General features: G+C 35.2%; 1 protein-coding gene across 10 annotated transcripts in view; it reads left to right on the top strand.

Annotated features, from left to right (window-relative positions):
* Positions 1-15,923, top strand: part of PNPLA8 (patatin like phospholipase domain containing 8) — a 53,876-nt gene extending 37,953 nt beyond the window's left edge. For all 10 annotated transcript variants that reach the window (XM_071215226.1, XM_004463594.5, XM_012527216.4 and 7 more), the window contains 2 exons: positions 7,152-7,347; positions 14,866-15,923. In XM_071215226.1, the coding sequence (XP_071071327.1) occupies positions 7,152-7,347; positions 14,866-15,140 (471 nt within the window). In that variant the 3' untranslated portion in view covers positions 15,141-15,923. The remainder of the gene's footprint in view (positions 1-7,151; positions 7,348-14,865) is intronic.
* The last annotated feature ends 4,427 nt before the right edge of the window (positions 15,924-20,350 follow it).

The following is a 20,350-nucleotide window of genomic DNA, read 5'->3' as shown; positions in this document are numbered from 1 at the left end:
TTCCCCAAAAAAAGAAAGAAAGTCACAGTATAGTTTTTTGGAGTTCTTTGTTATTGTCATTGCATAGATAAAATATTAATCATAAAAGGTTTCATATTTAACCTGTACAATAATACCTTTGATTCAGCAATTTCCCTTTCATGAATTTTTCCTAGGAAAAATTAGAGATCAGCCCAACAATTCATATATAGAAACTTAAACTCAGCTTTCAACTTCCATGGCCCCAGGAATCCAGATATTAGATAGGTGTTATAAAATGTCCTCATTGTTTTAGGAATTAGTAAAACTTTTAAAAAGGAAGAAATAGGACTTGTTACATGGTAATTTTCAAATACTTTATTTGGATATATTGAACTTAAGAGACCAGTAGAAATGTAAAATGGGAGTATTCCCTCCTGTTATGGTTTCAGGTAGAGCAGCTGCAGTTTTAGTATTGATCTTTCTAATTTGAATTCAGAATCATTTGGACATAGTTTAAGGGAAGGCATCATCAGTGTTAAAATTACCTACAAATTTTCAGAATTTTTATTAGTACATTTTTGCTTTAATAGAATAATACAACATGTTGGGGTGTTTTTTTTTTAAAGATTTATTTATTTCTCTCCCCTCCCCCCCACCCCAGTTGTCTGTTCTCTGTGTCTATTTGCTGCATGTTCTTCTTTGTCCACTTCTGTTGTTGTCAGTGGCACAGGAATCTGTGTTTCTCTTTGTTGCATCATCTTGTTGTGTCAGCTCTCCCTGTGTGTGGCGCCATTCCTGGGCAGGCTGCACTTTCTTGCACACTGGGCAGCTTTCCTTACAGGGCGCACTCCTTGCACATGGGGCTCCCCTACCGGGGGTGGGGGACAACCCTGTGTGGCAGGGAACTCCTTGCGTGCATCAGCACTGTGCATGGGCCAGCTCCACACAGGTCAAGGAGGCCCGGGGTTTGAACTGTGGACCTCCCATGTGGTAGAAGGATGCCCTAACCACTGGGCCAAGTCCACTTCCCCAACATGTTGGTTATTCCCAGAACAAGCAATAATAATTGTGTAAGCATACCATTTTCAGATTTTTATGAAAAAGGTTAAATTATACATATTTTCCTATTAATGGAACAAATGCTTTTTCTTTAATCAATATCTCAAGACTTATGTTTAATGCCTACACTAATCAGATGTATGACACTATTAAACAAGGACCCAAACATTACTAATTTTAGCGACATACTGTAAAGGTGGCATCTATCTAACCAACCACATTTTCTGCCCTCAAAAGTTCTTTCTGTGACTGTATGGCTAGGGTCTTCATTTGATGTTTCCTCACGGCAGTCAGGTAAGGATTAATCTTTACTTTACACATAGCATTTTGAACTCAAATTTTATAACTTAACATCTAAAGATATTAAAGATTTAGGGAGAATAACAAAATGGTCCATACTCTGGATGTGTACCTCTAAATGTTTTAGGATACTTCTTTTGTCACATTGTATTTTAAACCTCAATTCAATCCTTAATTAAGAAGAACAACCAAAATGAAGGGTATGTTTTTCCTCAGTTAATGACCATCATAAAGGAAATGAGATCTGAGATGATTAAGAGGTGTGGACCTTGTCCAGTGGTTATTTTCTGGAAGGCGCTCTGATTTTTTAATTAAAAAAAATTTAAATACACATTACTGAATTGGAAGTTAAATTTATCTCTGTAATAGGATATGTAACATTCTAGTGTCCTATTAATTGAAAACAAAGGAAAAAGCTGAAATGGTTAAATGAAAATTTGTACTTCAGGAAGACTTGAGGAAATAATTATTTCACCTACATGAAAGGGATCCACATAGATTTTTACAAAGTGAAACAATATAAAACCTAGCCACTTTGACTTTCTACAGATTCTAAAGATAACTAATGTTAACAAAATAGTTTCTGTCAACTTCTGAATAGATAAACTGTCGTACATCTGTATAATGGAATATTACTCAGCAGTAAAAAGGAATGAATTACTGATATATACAACAACATAGATGAATCTTAAAAGCATTATTCTAAGTGAAAGAAACCAGACTTAAAAGGCTATATACTGTGTGTTCCATATACTTTGATAACAAGGTCTGGTGAGTGATTTTGGAGAAAATATGGAATAGTAGATTTCTGAAGATAAGAGGATTGAGGAATTGATAGTCCAAGGTGTTGTAAAGATGTTGAAGTCACATATAAAGACTTGAGGTAGAAAGGAAGTCTCTGAGCCAGGTGCTGACTGATTAGAGGTTGATATATGACAACAGTGATGAGATGGTGTGATAGCCAAATAGCAGAGCCTTTAAAAAGCTAGGATTTTTTAAGAGGTTTAGGAACAAAGGTCTAGGATGGACAATAAGCAACAAACAAGACACCATCCTCCCATCCTCCCCCCCCCCTTTTTTTTTTTACTCTAAGGCACATGAGACTTGAGAGAATCAACAACTATTTGGGGAGTGTAAGATTACATTGGAAGTGGTAACTATGGAGCACTTCCTCAGAGCACAGTGGAAGTGTTTGGAAGTTAGGAGAGTAGTGGTGGAGGGGCTATGTCAGAGGCAAAAAATAGAAAATTGACAGCCATTATCGGAACAGAGGCACAGTGGGGTTTAGAATCACGTGGTGAAATTAAGGCCACCTTGTTCCAGTGTGCATATGGTGATCAGTTCCAGCAGAGATAAGCTCAGTTCATCTGCTTCAGACTTAGCATATACAAAAATAACAGTCCCCAAAACTGCAATCACTACATGCTTTGTGGCCTGGCACAGAGTAGATGGTCATTAAGTTTTGATGGAATTTGCGTGGTATCAGAGAAGGCCTACTTCTCATAATCTTAACTTGTACTTAAATGTTTATTTTAGTATTCTGGTTTTAGTTATGTATATTTTGCCATACTATGAGCTTAGGAATAATAATTTAACAACATTACTGAGGTGTACATTAAAAATTAAGGCTGTTGAATCCATGATAAAGATAAACATATTGTCTAGTATGTATGCTGCCATTTCCTCATTCTTTTCCTGGAACAAATTCCCTTCTTTCTGAATTCAGACAAAGGATAAAGGCTCACCTTGCTCAGGACAGCCACTGCCTCTCAGGTAGCTTTCATCCCAGTCCTGGGCCAATCACAAACCAGGTTTCTGTAATGTTCAGGCTTCAGAGATGATCCCAATTTAGCATACCTCAGCCACAAAGGGACATACATATATGAAGAGCCAAAGACCCAAAACATGGTGGGTTAATGAATAAAAAGATGTCTTTAAAAGGACACCATTGTTTCGTGGAAGTCTCATAAGTGTGGAGGCATAAGACATTCTGTCAAAGAGATGTAGTTTGACAGTGGTGGTGATGGACATCTCAGGGGAAGGTAGAGGTTGGATTAAAAGAGGCAGCAAACAATCTACACTAAAATAGAGAATAGAGCAGGCAATGAAAAGATATGGCAAATAGCTTTCCTGAGAGTCCAGAGAACTTTGTATATACCTGTTATCCCGAGAGTCATAAAGAAACCAGCACTTAATCTTTTTGGGAGTCCCTTGTACATAATTTGTTGCTTTTTTCTTGCAACTTTCACAAGTTTCTTCTTGTCCTTGTCATTGAACAGTTTGATTACTGTAATGTGTCTAGGTATAATTCTCTTTGAGTTTATCTTGTTTGGGGTTCTTGAGTGTGCACATTCATGCCTTTCATTAGATTTGGGAAATTTTCTGCCATTATTTATTTGAGTATTCCTTCTGCCACTTTTTCTCTTTTTCCTTCTGGAACTCCCTTAATGCATAATTGGTATGCTTGATGGGTCTCTCAGACTCTGTTCACTTCTTAAAATTCTTTTTTCTTTCTGCTCCTCAGCCTGAATCATTTCAGTTCTTGTCTTTGAGATCATTGATTATTTTTTCAGCCAACTCCAGTCTGCTGTTAAAACCCTCTAGGGATGCAAGTAGTTCTGTTTGGTTCCTTTTTAAAATTTTTGTCTTGTTATTGAAATTATCATAGTGTTTATTCATTGTTTTCCTCATATCTTTTCATTCTTTCTCTGTGTTTTCCTTTATTTCCTTGAGTATGTTGAGGATCAAATTCTTTGTCCTTTATATCCATAGCCTGTTCTTCATTGATGGTTTCTGGGTTTTTATTTTGTTCCTTTGAATGAGCCATCATTTCCTGTTTCTTTCTTTCTTTTGTGTTCTTTTGCATGCTGTACTTTTTTTAAAAACTTGTTGAAAGTTGTGAATTGAAACTCATGGATATTTCATGAGTATCAAAAATGATGGCCTCACAGTCCCATAGCTCTTACAGTGATTAATACCTGGCTAGTGTTGGTTATCTGCATAATTGCTGATTCTTACAGTGAAACATAGTTCACCTCATTGAGCACTCACCATGTGCTAAAAGGATTGCATATATTATCATTTATTCCTCACAGCAAACATGAAATCTGTACCAGTATCCCATTTTATAGATCATGAAGCAAACTTGAATGTAACTTTCTAAGGATCACACAAACCAGAATGGGGCCAACGTAGTGTTAGTGCTGCAGCCTATCTTAACAATTCCAGGGTTCTGAAAATTTCAGTGATTTGAGTTCCAACTGGACTAGTATGTTTTTCATTGTTGACTTAAGTTTGCCAAAAGAAACTTTATCACTATTCTAAATGAAAAAAAAATCACATGCTATAAATAGAAAGCTATAAAAATGAACATTTAATTATTAAATGTAAAGATGTCTATGTACCACCAAAATTCATCTTGTCTACTACCACTGGAGTTACATGAATGTCATTTTGGGAACTTGGATCCTGCTCATTTTGATATGTGTGGTGACTTGGCTGAGAACTCGCCCTAAAAGAAACTTGTGTGCCATACCTTTTAATATAGGCCCATTAAAACAAGACGCTGCCACTAGGTAACCCTCTCATTTGGGGGCCTCAGCAATACCTTTGAAGAAACACATTTCTCTAAATTCATCAGAAGGTTTTATTTCTATGATCAAACCAGTTTATAATGAAAGAAAACTTACTAAAATTTTTAAAACAGAACTCTGGAAATCACAGGTTTTAAAAAGCACTATATGGGAGTGTCCTTTAACTTGAGCTATGAATGTAGAGATTTATATGCACATTGACAAAAAAAGGTAAGTTGAGAAGTAAAACAGGCGCATATTTAAACCTGCCTCCTTAGCCAGCAGGTTTACCTAATGTTCCAAAGAGATTTGTAAGTAACACTTCACCCACCTCAACTACCAAAGCCAAAGGGAAAGAGAGTGGGAGAGGAACTCTTATAGCAAAGTAGCCGAGAAGGATTAGCAGAAAAACAGGTCAGGGAAATCAGTGGCAGAGCAGTTAACTGGACTTTTTAACCTTACATATGCAGGACACACTTTGGGTTCAAAGGGGAACTTTGCTGCAGGTCAAGGAAATCCCTGTGGGAGAAGATGCAAAAGGTCTTATTCTTAATTAGTTTGCAACTGGAGAGGGAGTTAGAGGAGAGCAGAGGATGCAAGTGATGTTTGAAATGCTAGGGTAGTTTCTGCCCATGATATAAACAACTGGCCTAAACCGGCTGTGCCTTGGGCTGTCTCCCACATAGGTAAATACATCCCAGTTGGTACGTGTCATTCTTTCTCAGTTTTAAAGATCTTGACTTTTGTCTTCAGCTTCTTTCGCCCTTGTGCCAGCGGTTTGCTGTTATTACCCTTGTGATAGCTTGACTTGTCTTGCTGTCTTTTATGAGTACACTTGTTCAGGACAGTCCTTAAAGGAAGCTGTCCTGAGTCCAGGAGATTACAGCAAAGGATGTCACTGAATTAAATGAGCTCAGGCAGAGAGGCCTTCCCTGCTCTGGCAGATCCTGCTGCCACCTCCTCAATTTCAAGGAGCAACTCACCTGGGATGTTAAGGCCTGGACAGAAGGAGGGGGCAGGAGACAGGGAGTTTAGCCTGGGAAAGGAGCTGTCTCTTTCAAAGGGAGGGTAGGACCCCTATTCCTACCCTAGCTTTCGGGATTTGGACCATGGGGAAAAACAATTCCCAAACAGCCACCTGCTCATATCTCTGCAAGTCTATAAAAAGGTAACATTCACACTGTATATTTTAATATTTTAAAGTGTTAGCTGTGGGATTTAGTTCCTAAACTCTTTTCTGTAAGTTTGTATCCATATGACAGAGATTTTTCTTGAGTGCCAGGAGCTAACAAAAAGCAAATAAACTAAAGAAAAAAAGCATAGGTTATAGATTTTGCAAATTTCCTCTACTTCGGCTGGTGTTCTTCTTCAGAGTTTAGTTCTCCTATCAAGAACATCAGCCCTGGGGGTAAATACTGAATGCAGGTCCTCTCTGCCTTATCTGAACCTGTGATGGTTCTTCCTTCTCATTGGCTTGTATTTGCCAGAGCCCTTAGGAATTCTTCTGATACTTTTACCCATTCCTGGATACTGTTGTATGACTTAAAGCAGGTAGTCCTTCACCCCACATCACTTCATCTTAATAATTTCTTTCACTGTTGTAGCTGCCTGCATGCTGCTTCTCTCCCCTCAGGACAAATGCTGGGAGAGTGAGCCTGAGATAGTTTCCTAGTTCAGTCTTTCAGACTTCTACTTGATAGATTGGCACCCAGTGTGTGCGTAGAAGGTAACTCTGTTCCCTCTGAAATAGAGCAAGGGAACCACAGTGTGAGTGGGAGCTGGCTCCACTCATACATGGAGGGTGAGGAGAGAGGCTAGCAAGGTCCTTTGCTACCTTTGCTACCTTAGGATTGAAGAATGGTCCTTTGCTACTGTTTTTAAAGTTGCTTTTCTTGATTCAGCACTGGCCCAGTTACTGCAACCTTTTAACTGTTTTCCAGAGTTTTGAGGAAAGTGTCTTTGACAATTTCTGCTAGTTCAAAGATTCAGTGAGGGACAGTACCCTGGAGTGTTTTACCTGCCATCTTGGTTGACTGGAAGTCCTCACAAACCTTTTTATTGTAGCAATAGTGGTATAAAATAAATTCACCTCAAAGGAACGTCATTTTTAATTAATTTATTGGTCAACATATTACATATTTCAGCTTTCACTGAATAAATTTCAAACGGTTTAAAATGTGTTTATTTGTTTTCATATTTGTAAAATCCAAATGCACTTTTAGGAGTTCTTTATTGTATTTTTTATTCTTATTTTTGCAGGATGGAGGTTTACTTCTGAATAACCCTTCAGCATTAGCAATGCATGAATGTAAATGTCTTTGGCCAAATGTCCCATTAGAATGCATAGTATCCCTGGGCACTGGACGTTATGAGAATGATGCGAGAAAAACTATGACATACACAAGCTTGAAAGCCAAACTGTCGAATGTTATAAACAGTGCTACAGATACAGAAGGTTAGTGTTTTTGCTTGTTTGCTACTTTAAAGCATTTCAACTTTTAAAATTCAGTTTTTGATCAATTATACTGGTCCTAACTGCCAAAGAGTGTATTATATCTATATAATAGGGTTATGAAATGTATGGGATCAAGTATTTGTTGTCCTTTCTCCTCATCCATTTCTTGTACAGAATAGAAACTCACATCCATCTGGCAGCTAGTCTTACTTTTGCTTACTTAGCATTGAAGAATGGTCTAAAGCAGGTATAGCACAAAGGTTTGGAGCCTCTCAAGCCAGAAACAGGAAAAAGCAAAAGAAGGAGTCAGATTGCACATGATGTGGTGAGAGAATTAGATAATTTAGGGAATTAGATTATTTAGTAATATAGAGGCAAATTGGAATTAGAACAAGTCCCTACTTCAACTCTTATCCCCTTATAGTCTAGACCAAAATAATCCTCTTAGAATGTAAATTAAATCATGCCTTTCCCCTGGTCAAAACCCTGTAGGCTTCCCATCACACTTAGAACAAAGCCAAAAGCCTCATTCAGTGTAACAGTGGTCCTACAAGACCCAGCCCTTGAATACATCTCTCCTCCTCTCACTCTTGTCCAGCCATACTGCACTACTTGTTGTTCCTTAATCTTGTTAATAACTCTCCTGTCTCAGAGCCTCTGTAGTTACTGTATTCCCCAGATATGCTTGACTGACTTCTTTATTTTATTCAGATCTCTGCTCAGATATCACCTTAGTGAGACTTTTCCTGACCACTTTTCCCGCCATCTCACTATAAATTTTTATCCTGTCCCTCAGCCCCCTTATATAGCATTTATCTCATTAGATATATTTATTATATATTTGCTTGTTTTTTGGCTTATTATCTCCCTATCCCCTAGGAAAATAAGGCAAGGAATTATCTGTTCAATTTATTATTTTGGCTTCAATGCCACAGGGTAGGCACTCTGTGAATATTTGGTGAATTTCTAGTTTTGACCTTGAGGATTAGATCCTCCTTATTTAACTATTTTACCTTTAGGCCCTCAGTGAAATATGTTGTTGTTATTACTATTTTTAATTGTTAACACTTAACAGTCCCCTTCTGAAATTCATTCTTTCCATATCAGCATTTATTGACCAAATCATTCACCTAAATGAGGATCTTATACTCCCTATTAAAGACTTTTATCCATTAAATGATAGCCCAAATAAAGCTGATATTGACTTTATTATCTTAAATTTTGTTGTCCTATCAATCAAATATTCTTACTGCAAGCCATCTGTTGAGACAAAGATATTTTAAATCTGCCAGTTTTGTAGTACTCAGGTATGTACCTTGTGCAAATCACATGCAAACCATTAAAATTTTCAAGAAACATGAAATGCTTTCACATTGTACTTAACACTCTACCGCACATGAAAAGAAAAATGTGTAAAGTTTAATAATGTTAGTTAGCTTTGAAAAAGATGTAGCAACAATTAGACTGAACTGTATGTAATTGCTGAAATACAGATTGTTATTGACCTCCCAAAACAGCAATTTCATGGTTCAATTTAATGTATAATCAATTGCTGGGTGCATTCATTTAGCGTGTTGTGGATGATCGGTTATAGATGGTTAAGACTATGAATTAAGTGGAGAAATGAGAAAAGTAAACTGGATTAGTGTAGAATGTTTACAAGAAGTAAATTATATTTGATGTGTGTTTAAAAGATGTATAGGGTTTGGACATTTTAAAAGAGGCTTAAATCTTAAATCTGTTGTTTCCAGCATGATAGAATAATAGGAACCAGATTTAACCTCTCACATTAAATTAGAAAACTAGACAAAACAATGGCCTTCAAACATTGGAAAACAGGCATTACCACACATTGACCCCTGAGGGAAATAAATGAAGTGACTACAATGATTGTTCTAGTATTCTATCTGAAGAGAGTTTCCAGACTCAATTCAAATTTAATTAAATGTAATTAAAATGGAGTATAAATTTAATACTCAATTTTAAAACTCAATGCAAAAGAAAGGTAAGAACAAAAAAGGAATAGATAACAAATAGCCTCAAAAATAAAAATAAGAACAGAGTTCAGTGAGCTTGATAGAGTAAGACTAAAGAGTCTAACATGTTATTGTAGTAGCAAAAGAAGGAAGAGGTGGATAGAAAAATATTTGAAGAAATAATGGCCAAAATATTTCCAAATTTTGTAACAAACAATAAGCCTATAGTTTGAAGAAGCTCAGTGAATCACAAGCAGAAGGAACATGAAGAAAATTACATAGAGATGAATCATCAAATTGCTGAAAACCAGTAATAAAAGAAAATCTTACTAGCATCCAGAGAAGGAAGACATATTACATGGAGAAGAAAAAATTAAAATGACGGCAAACTTCTTTTCAGAAATTGAATAAGCCACGAGACAGTGGAATGACAAATATTGGTAAGAAATAAATCAATAGAGGGAATGTAAACCCTAGAAATTATAAATAAAAAAGCCTTTTCCCTTATAAAAAAAAAATCCCTTTAAAATAAAAGTATTTGTTACAAAAATAACAATGTATCATGGAACTCATAATATATGTTGAAATAAATGTATGGGAATAAAAGCACAAAGGATGGAAGGGGAAAATGGGAGTATACTATTATAAGTTTGTTGAACTATAAATGAAGTAGTAAAACTATTTGAAGGAAGGGCTGTGATAAGTTAAAGATGTATATTGTAAGCCCTAGAGCAACCACTAAAAATCAGGGTTGGGGGGTGGAAGAAGTATAGCTAATAAGCCAGTAATGGAAATGGAATTATAAAAAATACTAAGGCCAAACGATCACTGGGGAAAAAAAAAAAAGAACAAAGAACAAATGGTACAAATGGAAAACAAGTTGCAAGATGACAGATTTAAACAAACCATACTGATTGGTTTACATTACAAGTGAATGATCTAAATGCTCCATATAAAAGGCAGAGATTGTCAGGCCATAAAAGCAAGACCCAACTATATACTGGGTATAAAAAACCCATTTTGTATATAAAAGTATAGATAGGTTAAAAGTTAAAAAGATGTAAATACTAATGAAAAGAAAGCTAGATTGGCCATATTATTAGTATCAGACAAAGTAGAGTCTAGAGCAAAGAATATTACCAATGATATAGAGAGCCATTTTATATAGAGGCATCACTTCATCAAGAGGCCATAACAATCCTAATCTACCTAATAACAGCTCCAATATACATTAAGCAAAAACTCACAGAAACAAAATGAGAAATAGGCACATAATTATAATTCAAAAATTTAACACCCCTTTCTTAATAATTGTCAGAACAAATAGAAAAAAATAACTTGAACAACACTATCATCCAACTTGACCAAATTAACATTTATAGAACACTCCACCTGACAACAAAAGAAAGTATATTCAAGTACACACAGAAAGCTTACCAAGATAGACCATATTCTGGGACATAAAACAGGTATCAATAAATTTAAATTTATTAAAATTATGGAACTAAAATTTTTTGAAATCATAGAAAGTATCTTCTCTGACCACAACAGAATTAAAAATTATTAACAGGAAGATATTTGGAAGATTTATGAATATCTGGAAATGAACACAATTCTTAGTACCCATGGGTCAAAGAAGAAATTACATGAGAAATTAAAAAATACCTTGACCCAAATAAAAGTGAAAATACCCCATCATAATTTGTGGGATACAACAAAAGCAATACTTAGTAATTTATGCATAAAAACTTTTTATTAGGAAACGATTGTAGATCAAGTGGTTGAGTGCCTGCTTCCCAGGCATCCTAGGTTCAATCCCTGGTACCTCCTTAAAACAACAACAACAACTAAAAAAACCTACAACGTTTATTCGAAAAGAGGAAAGATCTCAAATCCATGACCCAAGCTTCTACACTAAGTAACCTGGGAAAAGAAGAATAAATTAAATCAAAAGGAAGCAGAAGAAAGGAAATAAAGAAGTGAAATCAGTGAAATAGAAAACAGAAAGGGAATGCGGACTTGGCCCAATGGATAGGGTGTCTGCCTACCACATGGGAGGCCCGTAGTTCAAACCCCAGGCCTCCTTGACCCGTGTGGAGCTAGCCCATGCGCAGTGCTGATGCGCACAAGGAATGCCATGCCACACAGGGGTGTCCCCGCGTAGGGGAGCCCCACGTAAGGAGAGCCGCCCAGCACGAAAGAAATTGCAGCCTGCCCAAGAATGTCACCACACACACGGAGAGCTGACACAGCAAGATGATGCAACAAAAAGAGACACAGATTCCTGGTGCTGCTGATAAGGATAGAAGTGGTCACAGAAGAACACGCAGCAAATGGACACAGAGATCAGACAACGGTGGGGGGAGTAGGGGGGAAATAAATTAAAAAAATAAATCTTTAAAAAAAAAAGAAACATTGAAACCAAGAGCTCTTTCCTTTAAAAACTCAATAAAATTTACAAGCTTCTAGCCAAACTGCTCAGGAAATGAAAAAGGGAAAAGACAAATTTACCAGTATCAGGAATGGGAAGAGACCATTATCATAGATCCTAAGGACATTAAAGATTAAGAAAAGGAGTATTACAATATTATGCCAGTAAATTGAAGAGCTTAGATAAAATGGATGAATTTCAAAAAGCTAAGAAATAAAGAACCCGAATAGTCCTGTACCAATTAAAGGAATTGACTTCGTAGTTAAAAAACCTAAGCTCAATGAAAACCCCAGATCCTAGTGGCTCCATTGTGATTTCTCCCAAACATTTAAGAAAAAAGAATACAAATTCTACACAAACACTTCCAGAAAATAGAAGGGGGGGAAATACTTTTCAGTTCATTCTACAAGGCTATCGTTACCCTGATACCAAAACTAGACAAAAACATTATTAAAAACAGAAAACAACCAGTCAGAATTCCCCATGTATATACTTAACAAAAGTCCTTTAAAATAAATTGGTAAATTGAATTCAGCCGTATACAAAAAAGATTATATATCATGGCCAAGTAGGATTCATCTCAGGAATACAAGGTTGGTTTAACACTCAAAAATCAATGTACAGTTCACCATATTAACAGATTAAGAAAAAATCATAGGGTCATCTTAGAAGAAAAGGCATCTGACTTAATTCACTATTCATGACAAAAACTCAGCAAGTCAGGAGTAGGAGGAAACTTTCTCAACCTGATAAAGGGTATCAAAAAAAAATTCTGCAGCTTCCATCATACTTAATGGTGAAAGACTGAAAGCTTTACACCTAAGATGAACAAAATAGTATGTCTACTCTCACTCCTTCCTGACAACTTTGTACTGGAGGCCCATTCAATATATTAAGGCAAAAATGGAAATAAGTAGCATATAGATTGGAAATGACTTCTTACTTATAGACAACATGTTTGTATGTGTTGACATTCGTAAGGAATTTATTAAAACGCTACTAAAACAAATTGGAATTTAACAAGGTTGGAGAATACAAGGTCAGTAAACAAGAGTCAATCATAGTTCTTCATACTAGCACTAAGCAATTGAAAGTTGAAATTAAATATATATATAATTCATAGTAGCATCAAAAATATTAAACACTTGGGAAATTTAACAAATTATGTGAAAGAATTGAACACTGAAAACTTTAAAACAATGCTGATAGCATTAAAGATTTTTTTGGATCTCAATATTGTTAGCATGCCATTTCTTTGTAAATCATTATTGAGGCAATGCAATTTCTATTAAAATTCCAGGAGGGTTTTTTGTTTTTGGTTTTTGCAGAAATTAACAAGCTGATAAAGTTTATATGGATATGCAAAGATCTAGAAAAGTCAAAACAATTTTAATAAAGAACAGAGTTAGATGACTTACATCCTCTGTTCTCAAGACTATTAAGCTATGGTAATTAAGAGACTCTGGTATTTGCCTAGACCTATAGGTCAATAACATATGATAGAGTCCAGAAATTGATCCATATATGAACACTCAAATGATTTTTGATAGAGGTAACATGGTCACTCAATAAGGAAAGGATAGACTTTTCAACAATGGTGCTGGGACAATTGGATTTCTATATCTAAAAAGTTGAACTTTGACCCTTCACACCATATGCAAAAGTTAATTTATAATGGATCATAAACCTAAATGTAAGAGCTAGTATTCAAAATTTCTCAAAGAATGTCTGGAAGAAAATCTTAATGACCTTGGGTTAGGTAAAGCATTTTTAGATAATACATGAAAAGCCTGAACCATAGAAGAAATAATTGATGTTAGACTTCATCAGTATTACAAAATTTTTTCTTCAAAAGGCACTTTTAAGAAAATGAAGATAAGCCACAGACTGAAAATACATATAAAACTTGTATCTGATCCATTATCAGACCCAAAATATATAATTCTTATGCTATATAATGAATATAAAAAGAAGAAAACTCAATGAAAAAAATCGTCAAAAGGTTTGGATACTTCATTGAAAAATATATACAAATGGCTAATAAACACATGAAAGCTTCTCAACATCATTAGTCATTGGGGAACTACTAATTAAATCATGTTATATCACTATACACCTAGATTGGCTGAAATGCAAACTGATAGTACCAAGTTTTTTGCAAAGATGTCTAGTAACTAGAACTCTAATAGATTGCTGGTTGAGCTGCAAAATGCTACAGCAATTTTGGAGAACAGTGTGGAAATTCTTACAAAAATAAACATACACTAACCATATGACCCTGCTATTCTACTTGTAAGTATTTACACAAGAGAAATGGAATCATATATCTATACAAAGACTTACGCAGAGGTTTTTTGCAACAAGATTATTCCTAATAACTAAAAACTGAAGAGACCCAGAATTAGAACTGGAGAAAACAAATTGGAATTTCACTCAGTGGACTGCTACTCAGTAATTAAAAGGAAGGAAGGAACTGTTAATACATACTGTAAAACAAGGATGAATCTCAAAAGCATTTTTCTAAGTGAAAGAAGCTAAGCACAAAAGAACTACATACTTTATGATTTTGTTTAGTTGAAATTCTAGAAAAGGCAAGGAGTGGGGATAATTATAAATGAGGCATAAAGGAACTCTTTGGAATGATGAAAATGTTCTTTGTCATGATTGTTGTCATGGGTTATACAAGTGTAAACATTCCAGTCAAATTATTCACTTATAATTGGCAAATTTTATTGTGTATAAGTTAATTCCTCAATAAAGATGACCCAGAGAAATTTTGAAAAAGAAAAAAGGAAGGTTGGGAAGGCATTTCAAACAGTGGTGAACAGTATGACCAGAATTACAGAGAGAAGAAAGTACTGGTCCAACTGTCCTAATGTAGCAGAATTACATGAAGTATTTCGGAACAATTTCATTTTGTAATGGTATCCATTATTATAGATTCCTTACTCTTACTGTTAGAGTGGTGAAATAAGCAAGGCTTTTAATATGCCCTCCCCAAAGATAATCAAAATAAAGACAAAATTAGTAGACTATTGCAAAATAACTCAAATTTTCTTATCCACCCTGTCTCCTCTTTGTTTTTTTGTTTTTTGTTTTTTTTTTTAACAGAAGTCCATATAATGCTTGATAGTCTGTTACCTCCTGACACCTACTTTAGATTCAATCCTGTAATATGTGAAAATATACCTCTGGATGAAAGTCGAAATGAAAAGCTGGATCAGCTGCAATTGGAAGGATTGAAATACATAGAGAGAAATGAAGAAAAAATGATAAAAGTTGCAAAAATATTAAGACAAGAAAAAACAACTCTGCAGAAAATTAATGATTGGATAAAATTAAAATCTGACATGTATGAAGGCCTTCCATTCTTTTCAAAATTGTGACTAATGTATGCATGTATTCTTAGAAATGAAGGGTCTGTTCAGAAAATCCAAATGCAGTAAGGATTTATGGAGTTCAATACTTATGAATTGTGGGGAGTCTTGGAAAATATAGTGCCTGGACCATTATGCTCTGAATAGAGGGTATTCTTGGTTACAGAATTCTTATGGGAATTGGTTTTTATGATGTTAATAATTTCCTGAGCTAATTTAGGGATCTTACTAATGTAAGCTCGTTGGTTTTAGTAGATATTGGTGTTATATTGTTAGAACATTTGAAAATTTGTTAATGTGTGCTATGCCAAACAAGAAACTGAAAACTATCATATTGTAATTTGTATTTTTGCTTTAGTCACCACAATCATGTTCAATTTTTTTGATCATTGATTTTCTTTCATGTGGAAAAGCTAATTTCTTCTGTATTAACATTACTTAGGTTTTCAGTAGTTATATTGTGCAGTCCACGTAATGACTTTTACTGTAATATCATTTAAATAGATGCAATAAATGGAATTTTCACTATCAAAATACTTTTTACATTTGAAATATGAAAGAACCAGATACAGTTTCCTATTCAAAATTTGCTTATTATAACATTGTTTGGTTTAAAAAAATTGGTGGTGTTCCTGTCAACCACTTTTTTCCCCCTGAAATTTCAAGATAATACTGTATGTTAACTTTTTTAGTTCTAGTTCTAGTTTATCATTCATTGTTATAAAAATTATTTAAATTTACTGAAGAATATTCCTGTCATCAACAAAAATAAACTATTGGAATAATCTATTATTAAAAGAGTAATGTCATTTGTAAAATTATGTTTTGTTTGTAATTTAGCCTTTGTAATATTTGAATACACCTGTCAGCAATATGCCTTAAAAAAGATTAGGCCTGTTTTACTTTATTAACTCGCTTAACCCTCTGGATTTCACAGAAGTTAATGATGTATGCACCCAAATCATCTTTGTTGTATTATCTCTCTATTTGCTATGTAAATCCTTACATTATGATTGGATTTCTCTAGAAAAATGAAAAAAAAAAAAAAGATAAATCCTCTTTTCTTTACAGTTTCATATAATCCTTTTGGCCCAAATTGTGGTATTGCTTCTATGCAACATAGATTTGTAGAGGCAGTTAGATATGGTTCAAAGATTGCTGGAGGGAGCTTTTGAAAGTCTGGATGCTAATCTTGGCTCTGATGCAGAGATCCTTATGTTTGTAACCTTGAGAAAGGCAGGCAGTCTCTCTGGGCTTCAGATATTTCATTTGTGAAATAAAACCAGTTCTAATTTTTTTTTTTTTTTTACTCTACTTTTATAGCAGTCCACAAGGTAAATTCTGCAACTGTACAGGAGAAAGATTGGAAGAGACATAAAAATGAGTTTTCTGTCATATACAGGTAAAAAATATCTGCCTTATTCAAAGTGGCAAAGAGGAAGAATAGTCTGTTGGGGAGGTTGGGGATATAATAAATTCTGCAACTCATCAATTATATAAAAATATAAAGAATAAAAATTGTTTTGATCCTCAGACTTTCTTGGTGTCTCAAAATCCTTATTTCTGGGGAAGTAGATATGGCTCAAGCAGTTGGGCACCCGCCTACCACATGAGAGGTCCCAGGTTCAGTTCCTGGTGCCTCATAAAGAAGACAAGACAGCAGCACAACAAGATGATGCAGTGAGGTGCTACAACAAAGAGACAACAAGCAGGGAGCAGAGGTGGCTCAAGTGATTAGGCCTTTCCCTCTCACATGGGAGGTCCCGGGTTTGGATCCTAGTATCCCCTAAAAAAATAAAAAGACAAGCAGACACAGAGCACACAATGAATAGACACAGAGAGCAGATAGTGCAAACAATGAGGGGAATAGAAATCTCAAACAAAATCCTTATTTCTGTAATAAATGTTATATTGTTAATGTTTCGGTTCTGTTCTCTTGCTGCAGACACTATTGTTTATTAAAAATAGTACTTCCTGGAAGCAGATGCTACTCAGGCGATTGGGCTCCCATTTACCATATGGGAGATCCAGGGTTCGATTCTCAAGGCCTTCTGGTGAAGGCAAGCTGGTTCAAGTGGTGAGCTGGCCCAAGTGGAGAGCTGGGCCACGAGGAGTGCTGGCCCGAGCAGAGAGCTGGCCCATGTAGCAAGCTGGCCCGCATGGAGTGCTGGTCTGTGCGGCAAGCTGGCCCTAGTGGAGAGGTGGCCCAGCAAGATAACGTAACAAAAAGAGACACAGAGGAGAGACCATAAGAATGTAGCAGACAAGGGAGCTGAGGTGGTGCAAGAGATTGAGCACCTCTTTCCCTCTCTGGAAGGTCCCAGAATCAGTTCTTGGTGCTGTCTAAAGAGAAGATAAGCAGACACAGAAGAACGCAACAGCAAATGCACAAAGAGAGCAGACATGGGGGTGGGTGGGCAGGAAGGGTGGAGAAATAAATCTTTTTTAAAAAATAGTACTTCAGATGGAGATGTCACTAGAGGTGTTTGGGCTGGGTTCGGTAGGATTTCCCTGAATGGGCAGAGGGAGCCTGGTTCAAGTTATAATTATACTGTGCGCTTCTGTTCCCATACCACATTTTTACACAGGAGAAAGTAGATGTCAAAGAAATCCTTTGAGAAGTAAAGAAGTCACAAAAGATTAGCATTAAGTCTAAGGGGATAGACGGGAAATCTTAAAACGTGGTTTCTGTAATGGGAGTGAGAGACTCTCTTTGAGCTCCCCTCACCCTACTATCCCACTCCAAGGAAATGACAGCTGCCTCCTCTTTTTACTTACTACTGAACTGTCAGTCACATTCAAAGCTCAAAATTTTATCTAACTTGCTGTGCCCTAGAATTCATTCTAATCAGTTTTGAATATTTCACAAGCATCAGTGTCAATGTGCCTGAAAAGCATAGATTGTAATATTCAAAACAGTTTTTAGACACAGTATAAGTAAATATGAAGCTATTAATGTTTTCTAAAGGAATGTATAATACTCCTTTCATTTGGAAAATTAATTTATGTTCAACAATGTTGTAGATGTAAAAAAAAGCAAATTGGAATCAGAATTTTCTAGGATATTCTTTTTCATACAGCAAATTTCAAGCATAATAAAATAATGCTTATGGAATTTACATGTTAGTACCTTATCATAAAGTCATTCTTTCCCTAACATTCTTTTCCTTCAGCTTTTTTATAGCTGAAGTTAACTCTCTCTTATTTTTGCTTGTCTAATATATTTCCCTCTTGAACAGTATGATACACAAGTGTACTCTGCCTACAGCTTCTCTTAAACCACACAGTATGGTATCTGTGTATGTGCCCGTGCCTTTGTCCCTATTTCTTCAGTTCTTTTCACTAGGCAACAAAAGGTTCATCTGGTTTTGTGGCACACAGTTTTAAATCTGGTTCTTGTCCCCATTTGTACTTGAAACTGGTTATATGAAGAACTGCATAAATCACCTGAGATAACCCTCATTTTATAATGAGACCAATGCTTTCTTTTGTCCAAAAGCAGAGTGAATTTGTTTCAGGAAGAAACAGAAGTAAATAAAACTCCATTGAAGAGATGAGCACTTGCTACCAAGGTAGGCTACAGATTGTTTTCTGGACTGTTTTTAAAGTAGGGTAAGTGTTTTTTGTTTTGTTTTGTTTTGTTTTCTTCATGGAAGAAAAAGCTAAAAGATAAATGACCTAGTCAGGTTACTTCCAGTATTATTCTGTGATAATTGGTAAACAGTGATCAGATAAGTCAAATGTTTGTTAGTTAAAGAAGAAAGTGGGGATATGTGACTATATTCTTTTTTCTTTATTTATATAACTTATTCTATAAGACTTAGCTGATGTTTTGACAAACATTTTATTCCTCTTGATATACTTATATATTTAAATCAACTGATTTTTCATCCGTGATAATGGGTATTATTTTGTTAATTATTTTTATTTTTAAAGTATGTACTACATACTTTGAAAACGGGGTATATTTTGAGAAAAAAAAATCCCTGGTTAAAAAAACAAAATTTATCCACACAATTTTATGACAATTTTTAGTAAATAAAGTTGATTAAATTGTGGTGCTACTTTACATTGAGGAAAATTTTATAGTTATTGTAGCAGGGAAAGATAAATGTGTTTTGCCAGGTATTTTTGTATCCAGGGAGGAAATTTGATTGCTAATAGCTAATATCTAGCACTTGGATGCCAAGCAATATACTAAGTGCTTTCTGTACATTATCTCATTATGTTTCCTAATACTCCTGTGAAGAAGGTACTATTATTCCCTTTTTCCAGCTAAGGAAACCAAAGTTTACAGAAAGTTAAATAATACTGACATGAAGAAGCTATTAGAAATATTTTTAACCTTAACCTTTCTCTTTCCTAGTAGCTAAGTTTGGAGGTTCGTTATTCATTGTACAAATATTTAATCCCTGCCGTCTTTATTCCAAGACTGGGATTCCACTCTTTCCATTACCCATATTTGTTTATGAATTCCTTATTTTCCCTTGAAATGTGTTTTTTTTCTTTACTCTTTTTACAGCTTTATTGGGGCATAATATCCATACCAAAGGCATCATCTAATTATAACTATACAATTCAGCAATTTTTTGGTAAATTTGCAGAGTTGTGAAATCATCACCATAAACCTCACCATAAACCAATCTTAGAGCAATATATCTTCCAAAAAAGCTTCCATATGCCCATTTGCAGTCAATCTTTGCCTCTGTCACCAACCCCATTAAATCACTGATCTGCTTTCTGTGTTCTATAGATTTACAATTTCTAGTCATTTCATTATAAATGGAATTCATATAATATGTGGTCTTTTGCATCTGGCTTATTTCACTTACTGTGTTTTAGAAGCTCATCCACGTTCAGTATCAGTAATTGATTCCTTTTTATTGCTGAGTAGTATTCCATTATATAGATCTACCACATTTTATTTAGCCATTTACAAGTTGATGAGCTTTTGAGTTTTTTTCAGGTTTTGCCTGTTAAGAATAATGCTGCTTTGAAATTCATATACAAGTCTCTGTATGGATGTATGTTTTCATTTGGGTAGATACATGGAAGTGAAGTTGCTGAGTCATATTTACCATTTTATGTTTAACTTTTTAAGAAACTGCCAGATAGTTTTCCAAAGTGTCAGTGTCATTTTACATTCCCATCAGCAATGTATGAGAGATACATCTCATCCTTGTCAATCCTGGATATGGATGATCTTCTTACCGCATCCT

The sequence above is a fragment of the Dasypus novemcinctus genome, chromosome 5, assembly GCF_030445035.2.
Source record: "Dasypus novemcinctus isolate mDasNov1 chromosome 5, mDasNov1.1.hap2, whole genome shotgun sequence".
Classification (NCBI taxonomy): Eukaryota; Metazoa; Chordata; class Mammalia; order Cingulata; family Dasypodidae; genus Dasypus; species Dasypus novemcinctus.
Note: the sequence above shows the minus strand (reverse complement) of the source record. Positions and strands in the feature narration are given on the sequence as shown.